The sequence below is a fragment of the Myxozyma melibiosi genome, assembly GCF_037950935.1.
Source record: "Myxozyma melibiosi strain Phaff 52-87 chromosome Unknown BZA70scaffold_9, whole genome shotgun sequence".
NCBI lineage: Eukaryota > Fungi > Ascomycota > Lipomycetes > Lipomycetales > Lipomycetaceae > Myxozyma > Myxozyma melibiosi.
Window position 1 is genome coordinate 29,200 of NW_027042923.1, and position 15,331 is coordinate 44,530.

General features: G+C 53.0%; 7 protein-coding genes across 7 annotated transcripts; 3 read left to right on the forward strand and 4 right to left on the reverse strand.

Annotated features, from left to right (window-relative positions):
- The first annotated feature begins 92 nt into the window (after window positions 1-92).
- Window positions 93-2,134, forward strand: BZA70DRAFT_196864 (uncharacterized protein). The gene is made up of 2 exons (XM_064910086.1): window positions 93-843; window positions 903-2,134. The coding sequence occupies exons 1-2, from the start codon at window positions 536-538 to the stop codon at window positions 1,939-1,941; spliced, it is 1,347 nt and encodes a 448-aa protein (XP_064767006.1). The 5' UTR covers window positions 93-535; the 3' UTR covers window positions 1,942-2,134.
- Window positions 2,135-2,263: 129 nt separating this feature from the next.
- BZA70DRAFT_196798 (uncharacterized protein) lies at window positions 2,264-5,248 on the forward strand. Its single transcript, XM_064910085.1, has 3 exons — window positions 2,264-2,287; window positions 2,348-2,551; window positions 2,620-5,248. The coding sequence occupies exons 2-3, from the start codon at window positions 2,370-2,372 to the stop codon at window positions 5,048-5,050; spliced, it is 2,613 nt and encodes an 870-aa protein (XP_064767007.1). The 5' UTR covers window positions 2,264-2,287; window positions 2,348-2,369; the 3' UTR covers window positions 5,051-5,248.
- A 1-nt stretch (window position 5,249) lies between these two features.
- BZA70DRAFT_196785 (uncharacterized protein) lies at window positions 5,250-7,224 on the reverse strand. Its single transcript, XM_064910083.1, has one exon. The coding sequence runs from the start codon at window positions 7,024-7,026 to the stop codon at window positions 5,554-5,556; it is 1,473 nt and encodes a 490-aa protein (XP_064767008.1). The 5' UTR covers window positions 7,027-7,224; the 3' UTR covers window positions 5,250-5,553.
- A 99-nt stretch (window positions 7,225-7,323) lies between these two features.
- Window positions 7,324-10,497, reverse strand: BZA70DRAFT_281182 (mitochondrial inner-membrane-bound regulator-domain-containing protein). The gene is made up of 3 exons (XM_064913079.1): window positions 8,609-10,497; window positions 8,455-8,556; window positions 7,324-8,395 (listed from the first exon to the last, which is right to left on the reverse strand). Exons 1-3 carry the CDS (start codon window positions 10,441-10,443, stop codon window positions 7,402-7,404), a joined length of 2,931 nt encoding a protein of 976 aa, XP_064767009.1. The 5' UTR covers window positions 10,444-10,497; the 3' UTR covers window positions 7,324-7,401.
- Window positions 10,476-11,895, reverse strand: BZA70DRAFT_249537 (mitochondrial import protein Pam17-domain-containing protein). Its single transcript, XM_064910684.1, has 2 exons — window positions 11,050-11,895; window positions 10,476-10,986 (listed from the first exon to the last, which is right to left on the reverse strand). The coding sequence occupies exons 1-2, from the start codon at window positions 11,527-11,529 to the stop codon at window positions 10,804-10,806; spliced, it is 663 nt and encodes a 220-aa protein (XP_064767010.1). The 5' UTR covers window positions 11,530-11,895; the 3' UTR covers window positions 10,476-10,803.
- Window positions 11,896-12,516: 621 nt separating this feature from the next.
- On the forward strand, window positions 12,517-14,158 carry BZA70DRAFT_281192 (cytochrome c peroxidase mitochondrial precursor). The gene is made up of 6 exons (XM_064913080.1): window positions 12,517-13,007; window positions 13,070-13,091; window positions 13,178-13,195; window positions 13,251-13,401; window positions 13,588-13,665; window positions 13,727-14,158. Exons 1-6 carry the CDS (start codon window positions 12,556-12,558, stop codon window positions 14,113-14,115), a joined length of 1,110 nt encoding a protein of 369 aa, XP_064767011.1. The 5' UTR covers window positions 12,517-12,555; the 3' UTR covers window positions 14,116-14,158.
- BZA70DRAFT_311659 (uncharacterized protein) lies at window positions 14,159-15,213 on the reverse strand. Its single transcript, XM_064914962.1, has 3 exons — window positions 15,090-15,213; window positions 14,978-15,028; window positions 14,159-14,926 (listed from the first exon to the last, which is right to left on the reverse strand). The coding sequence occupies exons 1-3, from the start codon at window positions 15,194-15,196 to the stop codon at window positions 14,176-14,178; spliced, it is 909 nt and encodes a 302-aa protein (XP_064767012.1). The 5' UTR covers window positions 15,197-15,213; the 3' UTR covers window positions 14,159-14,175.
- Window positions 15,214-15,331: the final 118 nt, after the last annotated feature.

Consider the following 15,331-nt stretch of genomic DNA (forward strand, 5'->3'; position numbering starts at 1 on the left):
GCATTGGCCCAGCAGCCACGCGGGCGTTGGCGTCGACAATTAGGGTTAAGGCGGGAAATGACTCCCCCACATAACTAACACACGGGGCAGCCTTCCCCTCGCCCTGCTTTTGGCCGACTCGCCGAGCAAACCGCTGCTCTGCTGTCGCCGTTTTATTTTTATTTCAGAGACGCCGTGTTTATAGCGTCCGTCTGCTCGCGATCGTCTCTCAGACGCTCTTTGCTGCAGTTAGTGCAGGGACAAGAGCCAGACAGACAGCGTTCTCACGACAACCACTCCGCCTCCTCCTCGCCGTCACCGCCCGGCATTCGGCATCTTTGGCCTCCCAGAACTCTGCAGCGGCGCCCTGGCTTTGTGGGGTTTGCCCCGGCAAAACATAACCGGGCGCGCTGACGGCAAAGCACTTTCCCGGCCCCCATTCGCTCGCCCATTCGCTGCACTGCATATATAAACTGCACCGACGTCCTTTTCTGCGGGCCCTCCATAGATCGTCTTCTAACACTCTGTCTCTTTCCTCGTGTATCAATCCTCACAAATGACAAACGCAAAGCTATCTGTCATCGTCGTCGGCGCCGGCCTCGGTGGTCTCGCTGCCGCTATCGCGCTCGCTACCCGTGGCCATACCGTCACTTTGCTCGAGGCGGCTCCCAAGCTTGGTGAGATCGGTGCTGGCATCCAGATCCCTCCAAACTCGACCGCCGTCCTCAAGCTCTTGGGCGTCTTCGACAAGCTCAAGGAGGTCGTCGTCGAGCCTTCCTCGATTAACATGGTCAACTACAAGACTGGCGAAATCTTGGGACCTGCCGCTCTCAACCCATACGTCGAGCAGGCCTATGGCTCTCCGTAAGTTTAACTTCGCTTTGCTTTTGGCATGTAGATATAGTGCTGACTAGATTCAATAGCTACTGGCTCATTCACCGTGCCGATTACCACAAGCAACTCCATGCGCGGGCGCAGGAGGTCGGCGTCAACATCATCGTTGACTCAAAGGTTGTCTCGGTCGACGAGTCCGTCCCCAGCGTCACCACCTGTGACGGTTTCTACGACACTCCCGCAAAGACATACACCGCCGACATTGTCATCGCTGCCGACGGTATCCAGTCTGGCCTTCGCAAGCTCATTTTCCCCGACCTCACCGGTGAGGTCCTCGAGTCCGAGAGTTCCGCTTATCGTTGCACTCTAACTGCGGAGCAAATGTCCGGTGATCCCGCTCTCGAGAAGCTTATGCAGAACCCGAGCGCAACAAGCTGGATCGGCCCTGGCGGTCACATCATGGCTTACCCAATCCGTAACGGCCAGCTCTACAACATGGTTTTGCTGCACCCGGCCGGAGACGAGAAGAGCGGCGAGTGGAACACCCCCGCCACTACCGAGGAGATGCTTGCAAAGTACGATGGCTGGGACCCGCTCGTTCGCAAGATGATCGCCATGGTGCCCTCGGCCATGAAGTGGAAGGTCTGCTACTTGAAGGAGCTCGACTCCTGGCGCAGCCGCTCGGGCAAGATCGTCTTGCTCGGTGACTCTGCTCACGCAACCGTTCCTTTCCTCGCGCAGGGCGCGGCCATGGCTATGGAGGACGCAATCACTCTGGCGGAGTGCCTTGATCTCGCCAAGGACCCTACCGAGTACACTGACCTTTTGAGCATCTACGAGGAGATCCGCAAGCCGCGCACGACCAGAATCGTCAAGGGCTCGCTCGAGATGGGCCGCATCAACCATCTGCCTGACGGCCCCGAGCAGCAGGCGCGCGACGAGGCGCTGAAGAACGCGGCGAGCAAGGGCACTGCCGCGCCCACGCGCTACGAGGCGCTGTCGAGCACCGAGATCCCGCCGTACGATCTCAAGAACCCGAACCCGTGGTCAGACACAGTTTTCGAGCCATGGATGCTGGGATATGACGTTGTGAAGGTGGTGAGGACACGGCTGGGACTTAAAGCCTAAACAGAATAAATTAACGGAATCAGACGATTTTTTCTTGTAACGATGAATTCTATTTGAGATAACAAAAGGTTTATAAGCTTGAATCTGGAATTAGAATTAGTAAACACATTGAACCTTGGACTTTGCGCTGGCCATCGGAGGCAGCCAAAACCATGTGCAGCCTTCTCTCGCGCGCGATCGGCGCTCTTCATTTCCCGTGACTGGCAGGTGACTCGGCGAACTTTAGTGATCCGTGCTGTGACTCAATTAATAACTTTTAAGTTTTCTGTTCTTCTGAGTCTGCTCGCCACGACTTTCGACGCTCCTCGTTTTCTTCCCGAGCCTGCTCTTCCTTCTCTTCTTTACTGTCCTCCTCCTTGATCCTTGAATGACCCTCCTGCTCCACCGCTGATATCATGGATCCCAGCGATCAGAAGTCTCTCGCCGCGATGCAGAGCGTCATCCAGTTCGGATCGCTCCCACCGCGCCCGAAACGCCCGCGGAAGCAACACATTTGCCAGTACTGCCAGGCTTCGTTCAAGCGGGGTGAGCATCTCCTACGCCACGAACGGTCCCATACCGCTGAGCGACCTTTCGACTGCGCTGCCTGCGAGACCTCGTTCTCGAGAAAGTGAGTTCGGTCTTTTTTCTATTTTCTAAAGTGGATCTAGGAGAGCATCAACTAATATGTGAAAACAGAGATCTGCTCATTCGACACACTCGAACCTGCGCTGCTGCCGCGGCCGCCGCCGCTGCAAAGGCCAAATCCTCCGGCGCCTCTCAGCTTCCTTCAAACACAGCCTCCAACCTGAATCCGTCCAGTGCCAGGTCCTCAGCGTCGGCCTCGGACTCGGAAAAGACAAACTCCCTGCTCCCGCTCTCCTTCCCCGCACTACAGGAGAAGCCCGATTCCGACAAAGCCGAGACCCTCGACAACACTTTTGGGGCTGCCGCTCTCAATACCACTCCTGCTGTTGTAAACCCCACTGCAGGCCTCGATCAGAGCAAACTATCATTATCTGCCGACGGTGCTACGATGTTTGATGATCTGCTCAACAACTCGCAGACTGAAAATTTGTCCGGAGCAGCCGCTTTGCCGAACCAAGCTATGGAAGTGACCAACGTCGACAATACTCAACCTGATAACAGCGCCGCGAACGAGATGCTTAATATGGAGACCGGAAACGACATGTTTGCCAACTTTGACATCTCGCAGTACGTCACCGCATCCTCGCCCATGAACATGTTTTCCCCCGGTACTTCCGCTTTACTGGGGTCGTTGGACCTCATCGGAGGAGATTACTGGGTCGGGCCACTCCCTGAACTGGACTCGAGAAAGGAGAGCGCACCACTCTCTCACCGGAGCGATTCTACCGGCGAAGACGAAGCTCGCTCGTTTGCCTTCAATGACGATTGGGACTCGTCTGCTTCGTCGCCCAACTCGGGTATCGATACCGACACTCCATGGAGCGACATGTTGACCGAAGGCATTGATTTCGACATGTGTGACATCAACAAAGTTGCCATTTTCGACGACACCTGTCGGGCTAATTTGTTCAACATATTGTCAGCCATCTCACCGCACGCGAACGCGCCCATACTGCCGACTACAGACCAACTGAACACGTATCTCATTGTTTACAAGACCGGCTATGGTCAGCAATTCCCGCTGATCCACTCAACCTTCTGCCGATTCAGTTTTGTTAGACGATCCGGCGAAATTACGATCGAGAAGATGGCCGGTGCGGTTCTGATGATGGTTATGAGTGCTATCGGTGCAGTCTACGTCTCGGATCACGAGGAAGCCAAATCCCTCTGCTCGCAGTGCAAGGAATATATTACATTGATGTCGGTTGGTCGCACGATCTTCACTGATGATCAGTACCTGCCTTTGCTGCAAGCCAAGCTTCTGACCTGTATGTTTGACGCCTGGAGCGGTGACGTCGAGATGATTGAGTCTGCGCTCAATGATTTGCCGTTCCTTAGCCGGTGTTGCGCCTACGGTGTCCAGCGCCGGAAGGCCAGAGATATCTCGAGCTGGTCCGCATGGGTCACTCGTGAGGGTTATCACAGGCTGTACTGGGGTATCTTCACATTCATGTCAAATCTCAATCTTGCGTACGGTCAGGGAATGGTGGTCCGGCTCACAGATCTTGGGCTACCGTTACCCGAGAGTGACCAGCTTTGGTTTGCAAACGCAGAAGGCCAGTTTCATAGCCTGCTCACCGAGTTGGATGCCTCTCTCACCACCGATGAGGCTATCGCTCGTATCTTTGCCGCCTCTAGTATGGATTCGAATGAAGTGGACAAAGCTGATCGGCAGATGTCAAAGTTTGCAATTCTAGTGTTGCTACACATGGTCATGCAGCACTTGGGTGATACCAAACAAGTGCTTCACTTCTCTGGCGTGTCTGCGATGGGTGGTGATTCGCGCGGTTCAAACTCTGGCATTGAGCTCGAGTATATCCGCACGGTCTCCTATGAGCAGATCGACAGATTGATTCACCATCTGATCAAGTGCCTGCTGAAGCTTTCAAACACTCGTGGCCGAGTGTCGATCGAGTCCATGGCCCATATCATCAAAATCAGACGGTGCGGTATCTCGGTGACTTCATTTTTCAGAGGTTTGCTCTCAGATCCGTGCCTGTCGGAATACCTCGATCCTGTTATTGATGAGTTTGCGCTCCGGACGCTGACACGTTCGACGCAAGCAAACAAGGCAATCTATCTCTCACTTCCTTATGTTCGCGGGTTTATTCGAGCCGAGGAAAAACCGGATAGTATTGAGCAGGTGCTCTGTTTCTGGGAGTCTATGCTTTCGTTGATTGCTTGGATACATGGTGTCGAAGCTGCCTCTGAGCGGGAGATGTCGGTTGAGGAACAATTTGTGGTCGAGAGTGTATCTCAAATGATTGAGTCCTCTACGATGGATCTGCCAAAGGTTTGCGGGTTGTCTCCTCAGACGGGAGCATCTATGTTTACGTCGGTGAAAACGCAGGGTGCAGGACAGCCTTCAGTGTCGGCCCAGGTGGCGCATATGAGTCACGAGATATTTAAGAAGGACGGCAAGTGGGATATCACGAAACGAATGGCTCTTGTTATGGAACGATTAGAGAAACGATTGAGATAAGTTTTGAGATTAGTTATTGCAGGTTATGATTTCTTGCTTGTTTTAAGGAGTTTACGTGGGGCCTGTTAAATTGTTTGGAATGGTTTGATTATTCTAGATATATGATGTCTGATTAGTTTGTTTTCGCTCCGGTGTATACTACGATTGTACAAGGTAAAATTAATGATTGTTTAAATTAAAAAAGCGATGTGACGTAGCTTGGATATAAGATAGTTTTATGCAGATTTGATTAAGTATTCACATAGAAAGGACGTATATACACAACAATCACAAATTCTCCAAAGATTAAGATGATTAGTCAAAAAACACTTATAGCAAAAGAAGGAAACAAAAAGCAAAATAAATGAAATAACTCCTACAAATACAACCGCTGCAAGGGTGGATGTATTGTATGCAGCGCTGATTTTTGATCAGCGAAAGCCATTAGTTCGTACTATCCCAATAGTCTGCCCCATCCCATAACCAAAAACAATGAAAAGAAAAGCGTCTGACTGAGAAGAAGATTAGGCAGAGCAAGAATGCATGCAAGTCAAGAGATCGCGAGCCGGGAGGACGACAGCGGCGTTGCCGTGGTCGCCTACGCCGAGACTGACGATGACTTTTTCGTTCAAGTAGCCCTCGTAGCGGTTCTGGTTAGTTTCCCAGTTGACGCTGACGGTGTACATGAATTTTCCCTCGACGTCGTACATCTGCTCCCAGCGATCCTCGTTGTCGAAGCGGACGTGCTTGTCGCCAAAGCCGATGAGTTCGAACGGGGCGGTGGATTTCCAGACCGCGACGTAGCGGTGGTACTGGACTTTGAAACTGCCCTTGACGCCGAGCTTTTTGTGGAGGAAGGACATGAAGACTGTGTTTTCGGGGCCCGGGGTGCATTCGCCGTAGTTGCAGAGGACGATTTTGATGGCGTTTGTGGCCTGGTGCCAGGTGGCGTCTTCGGTGATGCAGGGGAGCTCGAGCGGGCTCGTGAGGTTTGAGGTCGTGAGGCCGTTGCCGATTAGTTTTGCAAAGTGGCGTTTGTTGTACGCGAGATCGTATTGGACGTAGGATTCGGAGGTGGCGGAATCGTAAAACATGAGGTAGTTCTTTTCGACGGTGCCGCGGCCTTCGAGGCGGGTGAGCTCCATGACGGTGGGGAACTGGTTGAGAAGAGATCGGTTGACGCGGTAGCGCAGGGAGGGGTATACGCTGCGGAGATCGATGACCCAGAGCCCGAAGCAGCCGTAGCGCGATTGCTGGTTGATGATCATCAGCGGGGCGCCGTCCATCGACCAGAATATCCGGGGGTCGTGATAGCCGGGGACGTCAGACATAAAGTCACGGGCTTGGCAATCGCGAGCCGGGGTCTGGGGAACTTGGAGCAGCTTTGCGCTGGTGGCACAGCCGATGAGGCGGGTGGTGACGGGGAAGCCGTATGCGTTGTCTTTGGTTTCGTCGTGGTATTTGCCTTCGCAGATGAGGGTTTGTTGCATGAGACCGTCGCCACGCACACGGGCGACGATCAGGAACGGGAAGTGGGAGGACGGCGGGAGAGCGAGGATGGTGGGGTTGTATGTGACGGGGAACTGCTCGTTCATGACTCTGACCTCGAGGATCTCGTACTTTAGCGAGACAAAGGTGTCAAACACCTCCGCGGATTTAGGCGTGCCGGTCGCGCACTGGAACATGAACGAGGTGAGCTCTTTCGCGAGGCCGCGGGTCGTGCGCAGCTTTGCGCTCTGCTCGGACAGCTTGCGCAGCCTGCTTGCGCGTACGCGGCCGTGGCCGTCGCCGATCTCGAGGTTGGAGGTGTCGAGCTCGGGTTGGAGGGAGGAGAGGTAGGAGGGCAGTTGGAAGGTGATGTGGCGGCGGATGTCGGGCAGAGGGACGGAGTATGGCTCGAGGCGGCGGGGGAGGGAGACGCGCCAGAGGGTGATGAGGGAGAGCACGAGGAGGACGATGAGGAGGTTGAAGGTGCCCTGGCCGCTGCGGGACGCCATGGCGGAGAGCAGAGGGAGAGCAGGAGAGAGTGATGATGAGGAAGGAGAGGAGGAGGAGGAGGAGGAGGAGAAGATAAGAAGAAGAAGAAGAGGAAGAGGAAGAAGAAATGAGATAAAAGGTCAACAAGGCTTTTGTTCGTCTCGGCGCAGCATTCACATGAGCGCGGCTGCTGCAACGCGTGAAACCCCTGCACGCTGTGAACCAGAATTTTAAATAAATATTTTTTTTGGCTGTGAACCAGCACAAAGCGTAGCCGCACGCCTCAATTAATTCAAAGTCTCTCTGTACGTCGGGTAGTCTCTGCTGTGGCGTTGGTTGATAGTAGTAGTAGTAGTAGTTCTTTATATTTTACAACTTTCTAAATACATGACTGTTTACACCTTCATCAGCAAACTCGCGCCAATCGCAAGCTCGGCCGCCGCCTTCGCCAGATCGCGGAGCTGCTCCTCGCGTTCCTGCTTATCCTCGCTCAACCGCTTCGGATCGATCGACAACGACGTCTCCACCCTCCGTCCGTCGAGAACGCTGCTCTCGACGACGCAGAACTTGAGCACGTGCTCGCCGTACATGTACTGCAACTCCCAGCGCTGCTCGAATGAGCGGAAGAGGTAGGTGATTGCTTTCTCGTCGACTTCAGCGGGTGCCGTGTTGTTGGTGACCTCTACGGCCGAAGACATGTCTGTCATAGATTGGAGCTCGAAAGTGCTACCTGTCTTGTCTTCAGCTGGTGCTGCTTCTGTAGATGGTGCTGTGTCGTCTTCACTCATCCATTGAGAGAGCGTTCGTGGCTTGAACTGGGGTTCCGATGCACTGGGCTTCTCTTCAGTCGACACTTCTTCCGAGGAGTGTTCAGCAGTGCTGTCCTCCTTGGTAGACACTTCTTCCGTCACCTGTTCAGCAGCGCTGTCAGCAGCCCCATCAAAAACGTCGAGGCGCACGGGCATGCTGTGCGGGATCTTCACCCGCTTCGTATCATCTCCAAGCTCGATCTTCATCTGCTGCAGGAACTGCCGAACCCCCGGCTGCTGAACCACAATCGGCGTATCCACTCTTCGCTGAAACCGGATATCCATAATCTGCCGCGGCAGGCACAGATCGATCGCAGAGTCGCTCTCGCGCGACACCAGCGAGACCTGGCTCGTGCTCTTCCAATCATCCTTGGCCGCCACATCCATCTCGAGCGGTGTGTAGTCTGTGAACGAGTCTGGGTGCGCGTAGGGCGAGGGCATGAACTTTAGGCGGAAGTACTTGCGCAGGAAATGCGGTTGGGAAATATGTTTGAGAGATTGGGCGCTGTATGGATGCGCTTTCCAGTCTGAGTTGCGGTCGCGGAGGAAGGTCTCGATGTAGCGTGAAAAGATGGGAGCGCTGCGCGAAGCGTTAGATGGGATGCAGGATAATGAGAAGAATTTGTCCACGAAACTTACTGCTCGACAAAGATATACTTGTCCTTGGAATGCAACTCTGAGCTCTCCAAGATATCGGCATCGTTACCAATCTTCTCTTGCTCGTGGAGTGCCGATCCGAATCTAAACCTCTAGTTAGCATAGCACACAACAAAGTCATTCAGAAAGAGCTTACTTGGCAGTGTACTGTGGGCTGCTCGTAGCGGTCGTTGACTCTCCTGCCGCCAACTCCTCGAGCTTGTCAAAGACAGTGGCAAACTCGTTGGTCGGGCCCGAATTACGCACATCAGCCGCAGGTTCGGATTCACTTGATGAGTCTGCATGTGAACTCTCGGTAGACTGCTGTGTAGATTGTGTCTTGCTTGGAAGGGCGTTCGAATCTGGATACTTCTCCCCATCCCCTCTGACTATGCGCTTCATCAACTCTCCAACCGCCCGATCAACCGTACGTCCAGGCTGGCGCGTGGAATCAAACCCAACAAGCTGCAGCCCGTAGTTTTCGTCCTTTGCCGGCTCGACCATCCTGAACGATTCCGATCGTAGTTTATCGAGCTCTTCAAGAACTAATTTCGGATAGTCGTTCAGCAATTCAGAAAGAGAAAGAGGGATACCGCTGTTTGCGACCGAATAGCTCGAAATCACGCTGCGCCACCGCTGCCAGCGACTGTTGCGGGAGTACCATGGAATCGCGCTTGTTTCGTAAATGTTGTAGAACGCGGTGTCGCTGTCGGACAGAGAGCCGGGTGAGAAGAAGAGGTAGTTTGACTCGCGGCGGTAGAGCTTGAGCGAGAGGATGATGAGTCGGCGAGCGAGCGCGAGTCTGTGGTCGCTCAAGGCGGAGATTTTGATGTTGCGGTTGTCGATGATTTCGACAAACGTCTCGCTTAGCTGGGAGATGACGGTGGTTGGGATATCGGTGGCAGAGACATCCGGGCAGTATTCCAAAAAGTCGAGACTGAAGGTCTCATCGATGACGTTCTTGAGAATGAATTGCAGCCGGCGCGCCGCGCGGTCGACGTCGTACTCGGTACCAAGGAGCTCGAGCGAGTCAAGCTTGCGACTGACCTGGACGGTGACGCCGAGCTCGGTAGTTTTGCGAAGCAAGAGCGCGTTCTTGGACAGAAGCAGGACCATATCTCGTCGCTGCGGGATGGGGACTTCTCTGTGGGTGAGCAAGTCCTTTGTGATGTCGGATGAGATTTTGATGCCCCAGATCTTTGAGATGACGGCCAACACCAAATTCGCCTTTCTCGCGGAACCATTTTTGTGTGCGATATAGGGCCTGTTGCCAGGTTCGGTGGTGAGGGTGATGTACTCGATAATCTGCTGTTTGTTGAATGCTTTCAAGATAGATTTTTGCAACTGCATGTGGCGCGCAGGAGAGACGAGGTTGGCGTGTGGCCGGAAGGAGTCGATCGAGCCTACTATATCGTTGATTCTGGTCTTGAGAGAGTCACGCAGCATCGAGGATATTTTGGTGACGACGGTGTCGTAAGCACGGTCGTTTTCGACAGTGTAGTGGGTTACAGGGGCCGGGTCCCTATGATGATGGGAATGTCTGCGGCGACGGCGGAAGAGCTTTTCCTGGAGGATGATGATATCCCTGTTTTGTCCTCGATGCTCAAAGTCCTCTTGCTTCGGTTCTGTCGTAGCTCGGACGGGCTTTTCAGGTTCGGTGTGAGTTTTCGATGCTGGCGGTGGCCTTGCCACAAAGTCTTCGTCGAAGAGCTCGGATCTGAGGTCGTCGATGTTGATCGACGACCGGGTCTGCTGCACAAAAGTCTGGTTCTCGAGGTCGCGCTGGAAGAAGTCGATGAGGGCCTGGTCTGAATCCTCGTCGGTCTGGCGGCGGGACGACGCAGATTCGGTCGAGGCCGGTCGCTGGGTGTGCGGGATTGCCGCGACGGCCGGGAAGGACGAGAGATGGCTCCGGACGCAGGGCCGGTAGAGTGGAGAGGTTCTCCTAAGAGCTAGTCGTAGGGAGCCCTCAGCCCGTCGGAAAGACAACATGTCGAGGTGGGGGGGTGGGTTGTGGAAGAAAGAGAAGGAGAGCTGAGGTCGAGGAGGTTTAGAAAATAATTTGTCGTTTGGGAGATATGAAATTTTTGGTGTAGAAGTTTATTTTTCGAGACTCACAAACAGAGAGAGGAAGATAGATGATGAACGACAATGGCATGGATTGTAGTTGAACGATGTATACTGTTGATGTATTATATATATGAACTAAATATGAGTATATATTGGATTAGTAGGAATTATGTAGTATTTCAAATCCAAACAATTAGAAGTATAGTAGAACTTGGAGTGGATGATTATAGTATTCGAATTTGTACAAATATAAATGGAACAAGTATATCAACAAGACTACGACTAATTCACTTTCAAAAACTCATCGCGCTTCTTTCTGTATGCAGCACAGTTACGCAACCACCGTCGGTAGCCGTGGAGGGAGGTGATTTTCTCGCCGTAGTAGTCGGGGACGGGGTTGGCGAAGGACTGGTAGGAGGGATCGACGCGGTTTCTGATGACGTGCTGGAGGAAGAGGTCTTCTTTCTGTAGAGTTATTTGTGTTAGAGTAGTTTGAGGAAGGGAGAGAGAGAAGAGAGTGTTGATTACCTCAGTGAATGGTATCCGCTTGGATCCTAAGACGATGTACTTAAAGACAAGATTACCGAGCAAAGGACCACACAGAGCAGAAAGACCAGTAAAAGCAAAGAGACCAGCTCCGAGGACCATCAGAGGATCGAAGCCAAAGATCATCTGGGTAGGATCGATTGGGACGGTTGCGAAGAAACCCCAGCCTACACCGAGACCGACGACGCCGGAGACGACCATTGAGCCGATTTGGAAGCCGCGGCGGTAGGTTCTGTATTTGAGGAACTCATTCCAGGTGAGTGTGCCGGTGTTTGGTGTGGATGAAGATTTAGAAGATGGTGATGGAGCTGATGGAGTGGCGGTGGAGCGAGGAGAGAGAGAGGATGAGAAGAGACGGAGAGGGTGTTGGAAGGCGGGAGATGCGAGCGGGAGTGTGCGGGAGAGGATGGAGCAAGGGCGGGCGAGGATGGAGGCCGCCGCAGGAGACGAGAAGCGCTGCATTGCGGGAGTCTATGCGAGTGAGGGTGCTGGTGGGTTTGTAGGTCTTCGGGAGAGGTCTGGTGCCGGATCGTGAAGGAGGTTAAAAGTTTCGATGGAGGTCTGCTTGTTTGGCCACCGGGGTGAGGCGGTGAGGGAGAGGGTTGGGGTGGGGGTGGGTGGTGTTTAGTGAGTCAGGTGTCTGTAAGAGTGGGAGAGTGGATGACTCATATATTAAGTCCGACAGAGACGAGGGAAGTGAAGCCCTACGGAAAGTGGTAAACCCTACGACAACTCCACGGACGAACAGTTTGTCCGAGAGAGATGAGATGAGAGAAGAAGAAGAAGAAGAAGAAGAAGAGGAGACAGAGCAGACGAGCAGACGAGCAGACGAGACGGGCACATGATCCGCTCTGGTCGGACGGTCGACGGTCACAAGACAAAGCCTTCGGAGTTTGGCCACGCTGAACGTCATAGAGAGCGCAAGAGTGAATAGCTGCTGCTACTACCACTTACAGAGACGGTGAAGAGAGTAAGCAGCGGCCCAGAACGTTTGTTTGTAATGCGAATTAGTCAACTTTTCAACTCCAAACGCGGGTTTTTTATTTATTTTTTATTGTGAAATAGTTAATTTTTTCGGAGGTAAGTCGGCACTCGCCTCCAGAACTCAGGACAGGACGCTGTTCGCGGGCTGATGTTTGTGAAGAAGACTGCTGTTCTTCTTCTCACTATCTGCTACTTCTTCTACTTGAAGCAGCTCTTCAGGATCTGATCTCTCGGTCAAATACGACTCAGTCACAGAGTCACACTGTGAGCAGTGAACACAAATGAGGGGCCCCTCCCCCGGCCAATCACCGCCTCGGGATAATAATGCGCGCCTCAGTCCACCGTGCGGCTCATTTGTGAGCCCACAACCCCGCCTCAGCAACTTGTTCACCATCGACTGCTTTCGGCTTCTATAAAGACCTCCGCTTCCCTCCTCCTTCTTCTTCTTCTTCTCTTCTTCTCTGTCTTCTTGATCTCTTCTACTCTCACCCTCTCTCTACTGCCATGTCACTCCTCAGATCATCCCTCCGCGCTTCCTCGCGCATCGCCTCCCGCGCCTCCACCCGCTCCCCCCTCGCCCTCCGCTCTGCCCTCTCCGTCCGTCGGTTCGCGACTGAGCCCCCCAAAGCCGCAGAGCCCGCTCCCGAGCCCACCCCCAAACCCGAGCCTCCTTCCTCGGGTTCCAGCGGCATCATCTTCGCCGCCCTCGCTGCTGCCCTCGCCGCCGGTGGTTACTACTACTACTCCACCACCTCTGATGCCTCGGCCACCAAGGGCCCCTTTGTCCCCACTTACGAAGACTACAGGAAGGTCTACGCTGACATCGCCGACGCCCTCGAGGACAACGACTACGACGACGGTTCCTTCGGCCCTGTCCTCATCCGTCTCGCCTGGCACGCTTCCGGCACTTATGATGTCAACACCAAGACCGGTGGCTCCAACGGTGCTACTATGAGGTACCTATCTATCTATTCCTTCTCTCCTTCATACCGTATGCTGATCATATTCACTATTCTAGATTCGACCCTGAAGCCTCGCATGTATGCTCTCATCCCTCCTCTCTCAGATCAATATCAGCCTCACCTTCTCTAATTTCACTACTAACATCTACCTCTTTTCCTCTTAGGGTGCCAACGCTGGTCTCGTAAGTCTACCCACTTCTTCAATCAATCTCATCAACACTCTCTAACTCCCCACAGAAAGCTGCCCGTGACCGTCTCGAGCCCATCCACGCCAAGTACCCCTGGATCTCCTACGGTGACCTCTGGACCCTCGGCGGCGTCTGCGCCGTCCAGGAGATGGGTGGTCCCACCATTCCCTGGCGTCCGGGTCGTGAGGATGCTGATGCCGGTAAGTCCCTCTCATATCCATCTTCAATATATCATATACAGCAATCGCATGTTGGCAGTCATATCTATCGTGCGTCACGTGATTATAGTGTCGCCTTATCGCGATCACGCTCCACCATCATGCGATCACCTGTGACGAGATATATTTGGCATAAACCGATCTAGTCTTGTCTAACTTCTTTTCCAGCCGCCTGCACTCCCGATGGACGATTGCCCGATGCCGCTCAGGGATCTGACCACATCCGCAACATCTTCTACCGCATGGGTGTGTATAACGTAATCCGTTACTAATAACGTATAAAACCTCTGCTAACTCCGAACTCCAGGCTTCAACGATCAGGAGATTGTTGCCCTTGTTGGTGCCCACGCTCTCGGCCGCTGCCACACCGACCGATCTGGATTCGACGGCCCCTGGACTTTTGCTCCCACTTACATGACCAACGACTTCTACAAGCTCCTGCTTGACGAGAAGTGGCACTGGAGAAAATGGAACGGACCTAAGCAGTACGAGGATGACAAGACCAAGAGCTTGATGATGCTTCCTGCTGATATGGCGCTTGTCAAGGACAAGAGCTTTAAGAAGTACGTCGAGAAGTACGCTAAGGACAACGATGCCTTCTTTGCCGACTTTAGCAAGGCTTTCGCAACCCTTCTCGAGCTCGGTGTTCCTTTCAAGACCGAGGAGAAGTGGTCTTTCCCGGCCTCTAGCGCTTAAGCTAGATATTATATTGATACAATAATAGAATTTATTACTATATAACCCGTATTATAGCTATCAGCTAATTTCTTTTTTATTTTGTACCTGTTTTAGTGTTTGACCTTGACTTTGACCTTGACCTTGATTCTGGTTCTTTTGATTCTTTTGTTTTTGTATAATTGGCATAGTCGTCGCTATGTGACCCTGACCTTGACTTTGACTTTGATTCTGCTTTTGATTCTTTTGTTGCTTCTGTATAATCGGCATAGTCGTCGCTATTGTCTTCAGGTTGAGACCTTGGTATCCTCCACTGTTCCTGTTCTCCCCTGGAAGACCCCATGGCGCTGAAACGTAGTCGACCTTCTCCAGCGCTTGAAAGAGCATCTCTGCGTTCGGGCAGTCTTTCCTCACTCCTACCACGCCCAATTCAGCGATTCCAGAAAAGCTCGATATAGTTTCCATCGACTTGCGCGGCAGAGTCACCACTTTGACGCGCGGCGAGGCGGTTACTGAGAGCATCAGGAAATGGGATACAAGAATGGCGGGTGTAATGTCATGTCTTGCGACGAAGAGGGCCGTTACTGGATTTTTGATCTTTGCGGCTCTGTTGAATGTCTTGTGGTTCTTGGTCGCATAGGAAGAGGAGATGTAGATTTCTGATGTCTGGCTTTCAAGAGCTTGAGTGGACTTGTTGATCCCCAGTGTCAGATGAGCCAGGACGTCTGGCCGGTGGTGTTTACCCTGGGACTGGCTATCGTGGGCTTTGGCTGTGCTCTTGTGGGAGTGATTCGATTTTTCCGCAATGTATGGCTGGAGGGGACGTAGCAGACTAGTGACTGTTAGAAGACAGAAAGCTGTGCTGGTAAAGTCTTGTACATACCCGCAGAGCAGATCTAAATACAGCTGTCCTTCGTTTGTTGGTATTTCTGGCCTGGAGAGCAAGGATCAGGTTAGCTTGTGAAGAACTCATTGAATAAGAGGCAAGTGCCCACCATTGCACCTTCACCAGCGGATTGTCAAGCAAAGGCCGGTACACCGCCTTCCGCTTCGGCTCAGCAATCGGCTCCGGTGCTTTTCGTTTCGCGCCTGCCTGCGACATGACTGTAGATCGAATGTAGACAAGCAAGTCTGCTGAAGGAAGACAGATTTTGCTCATTGAAGCGTTGCTCACGTGTCTTCAAACTTTATCCCGGACGGAGATCTCGCCTCGCGGGTCCGGCGGGCGCCCTTCAGA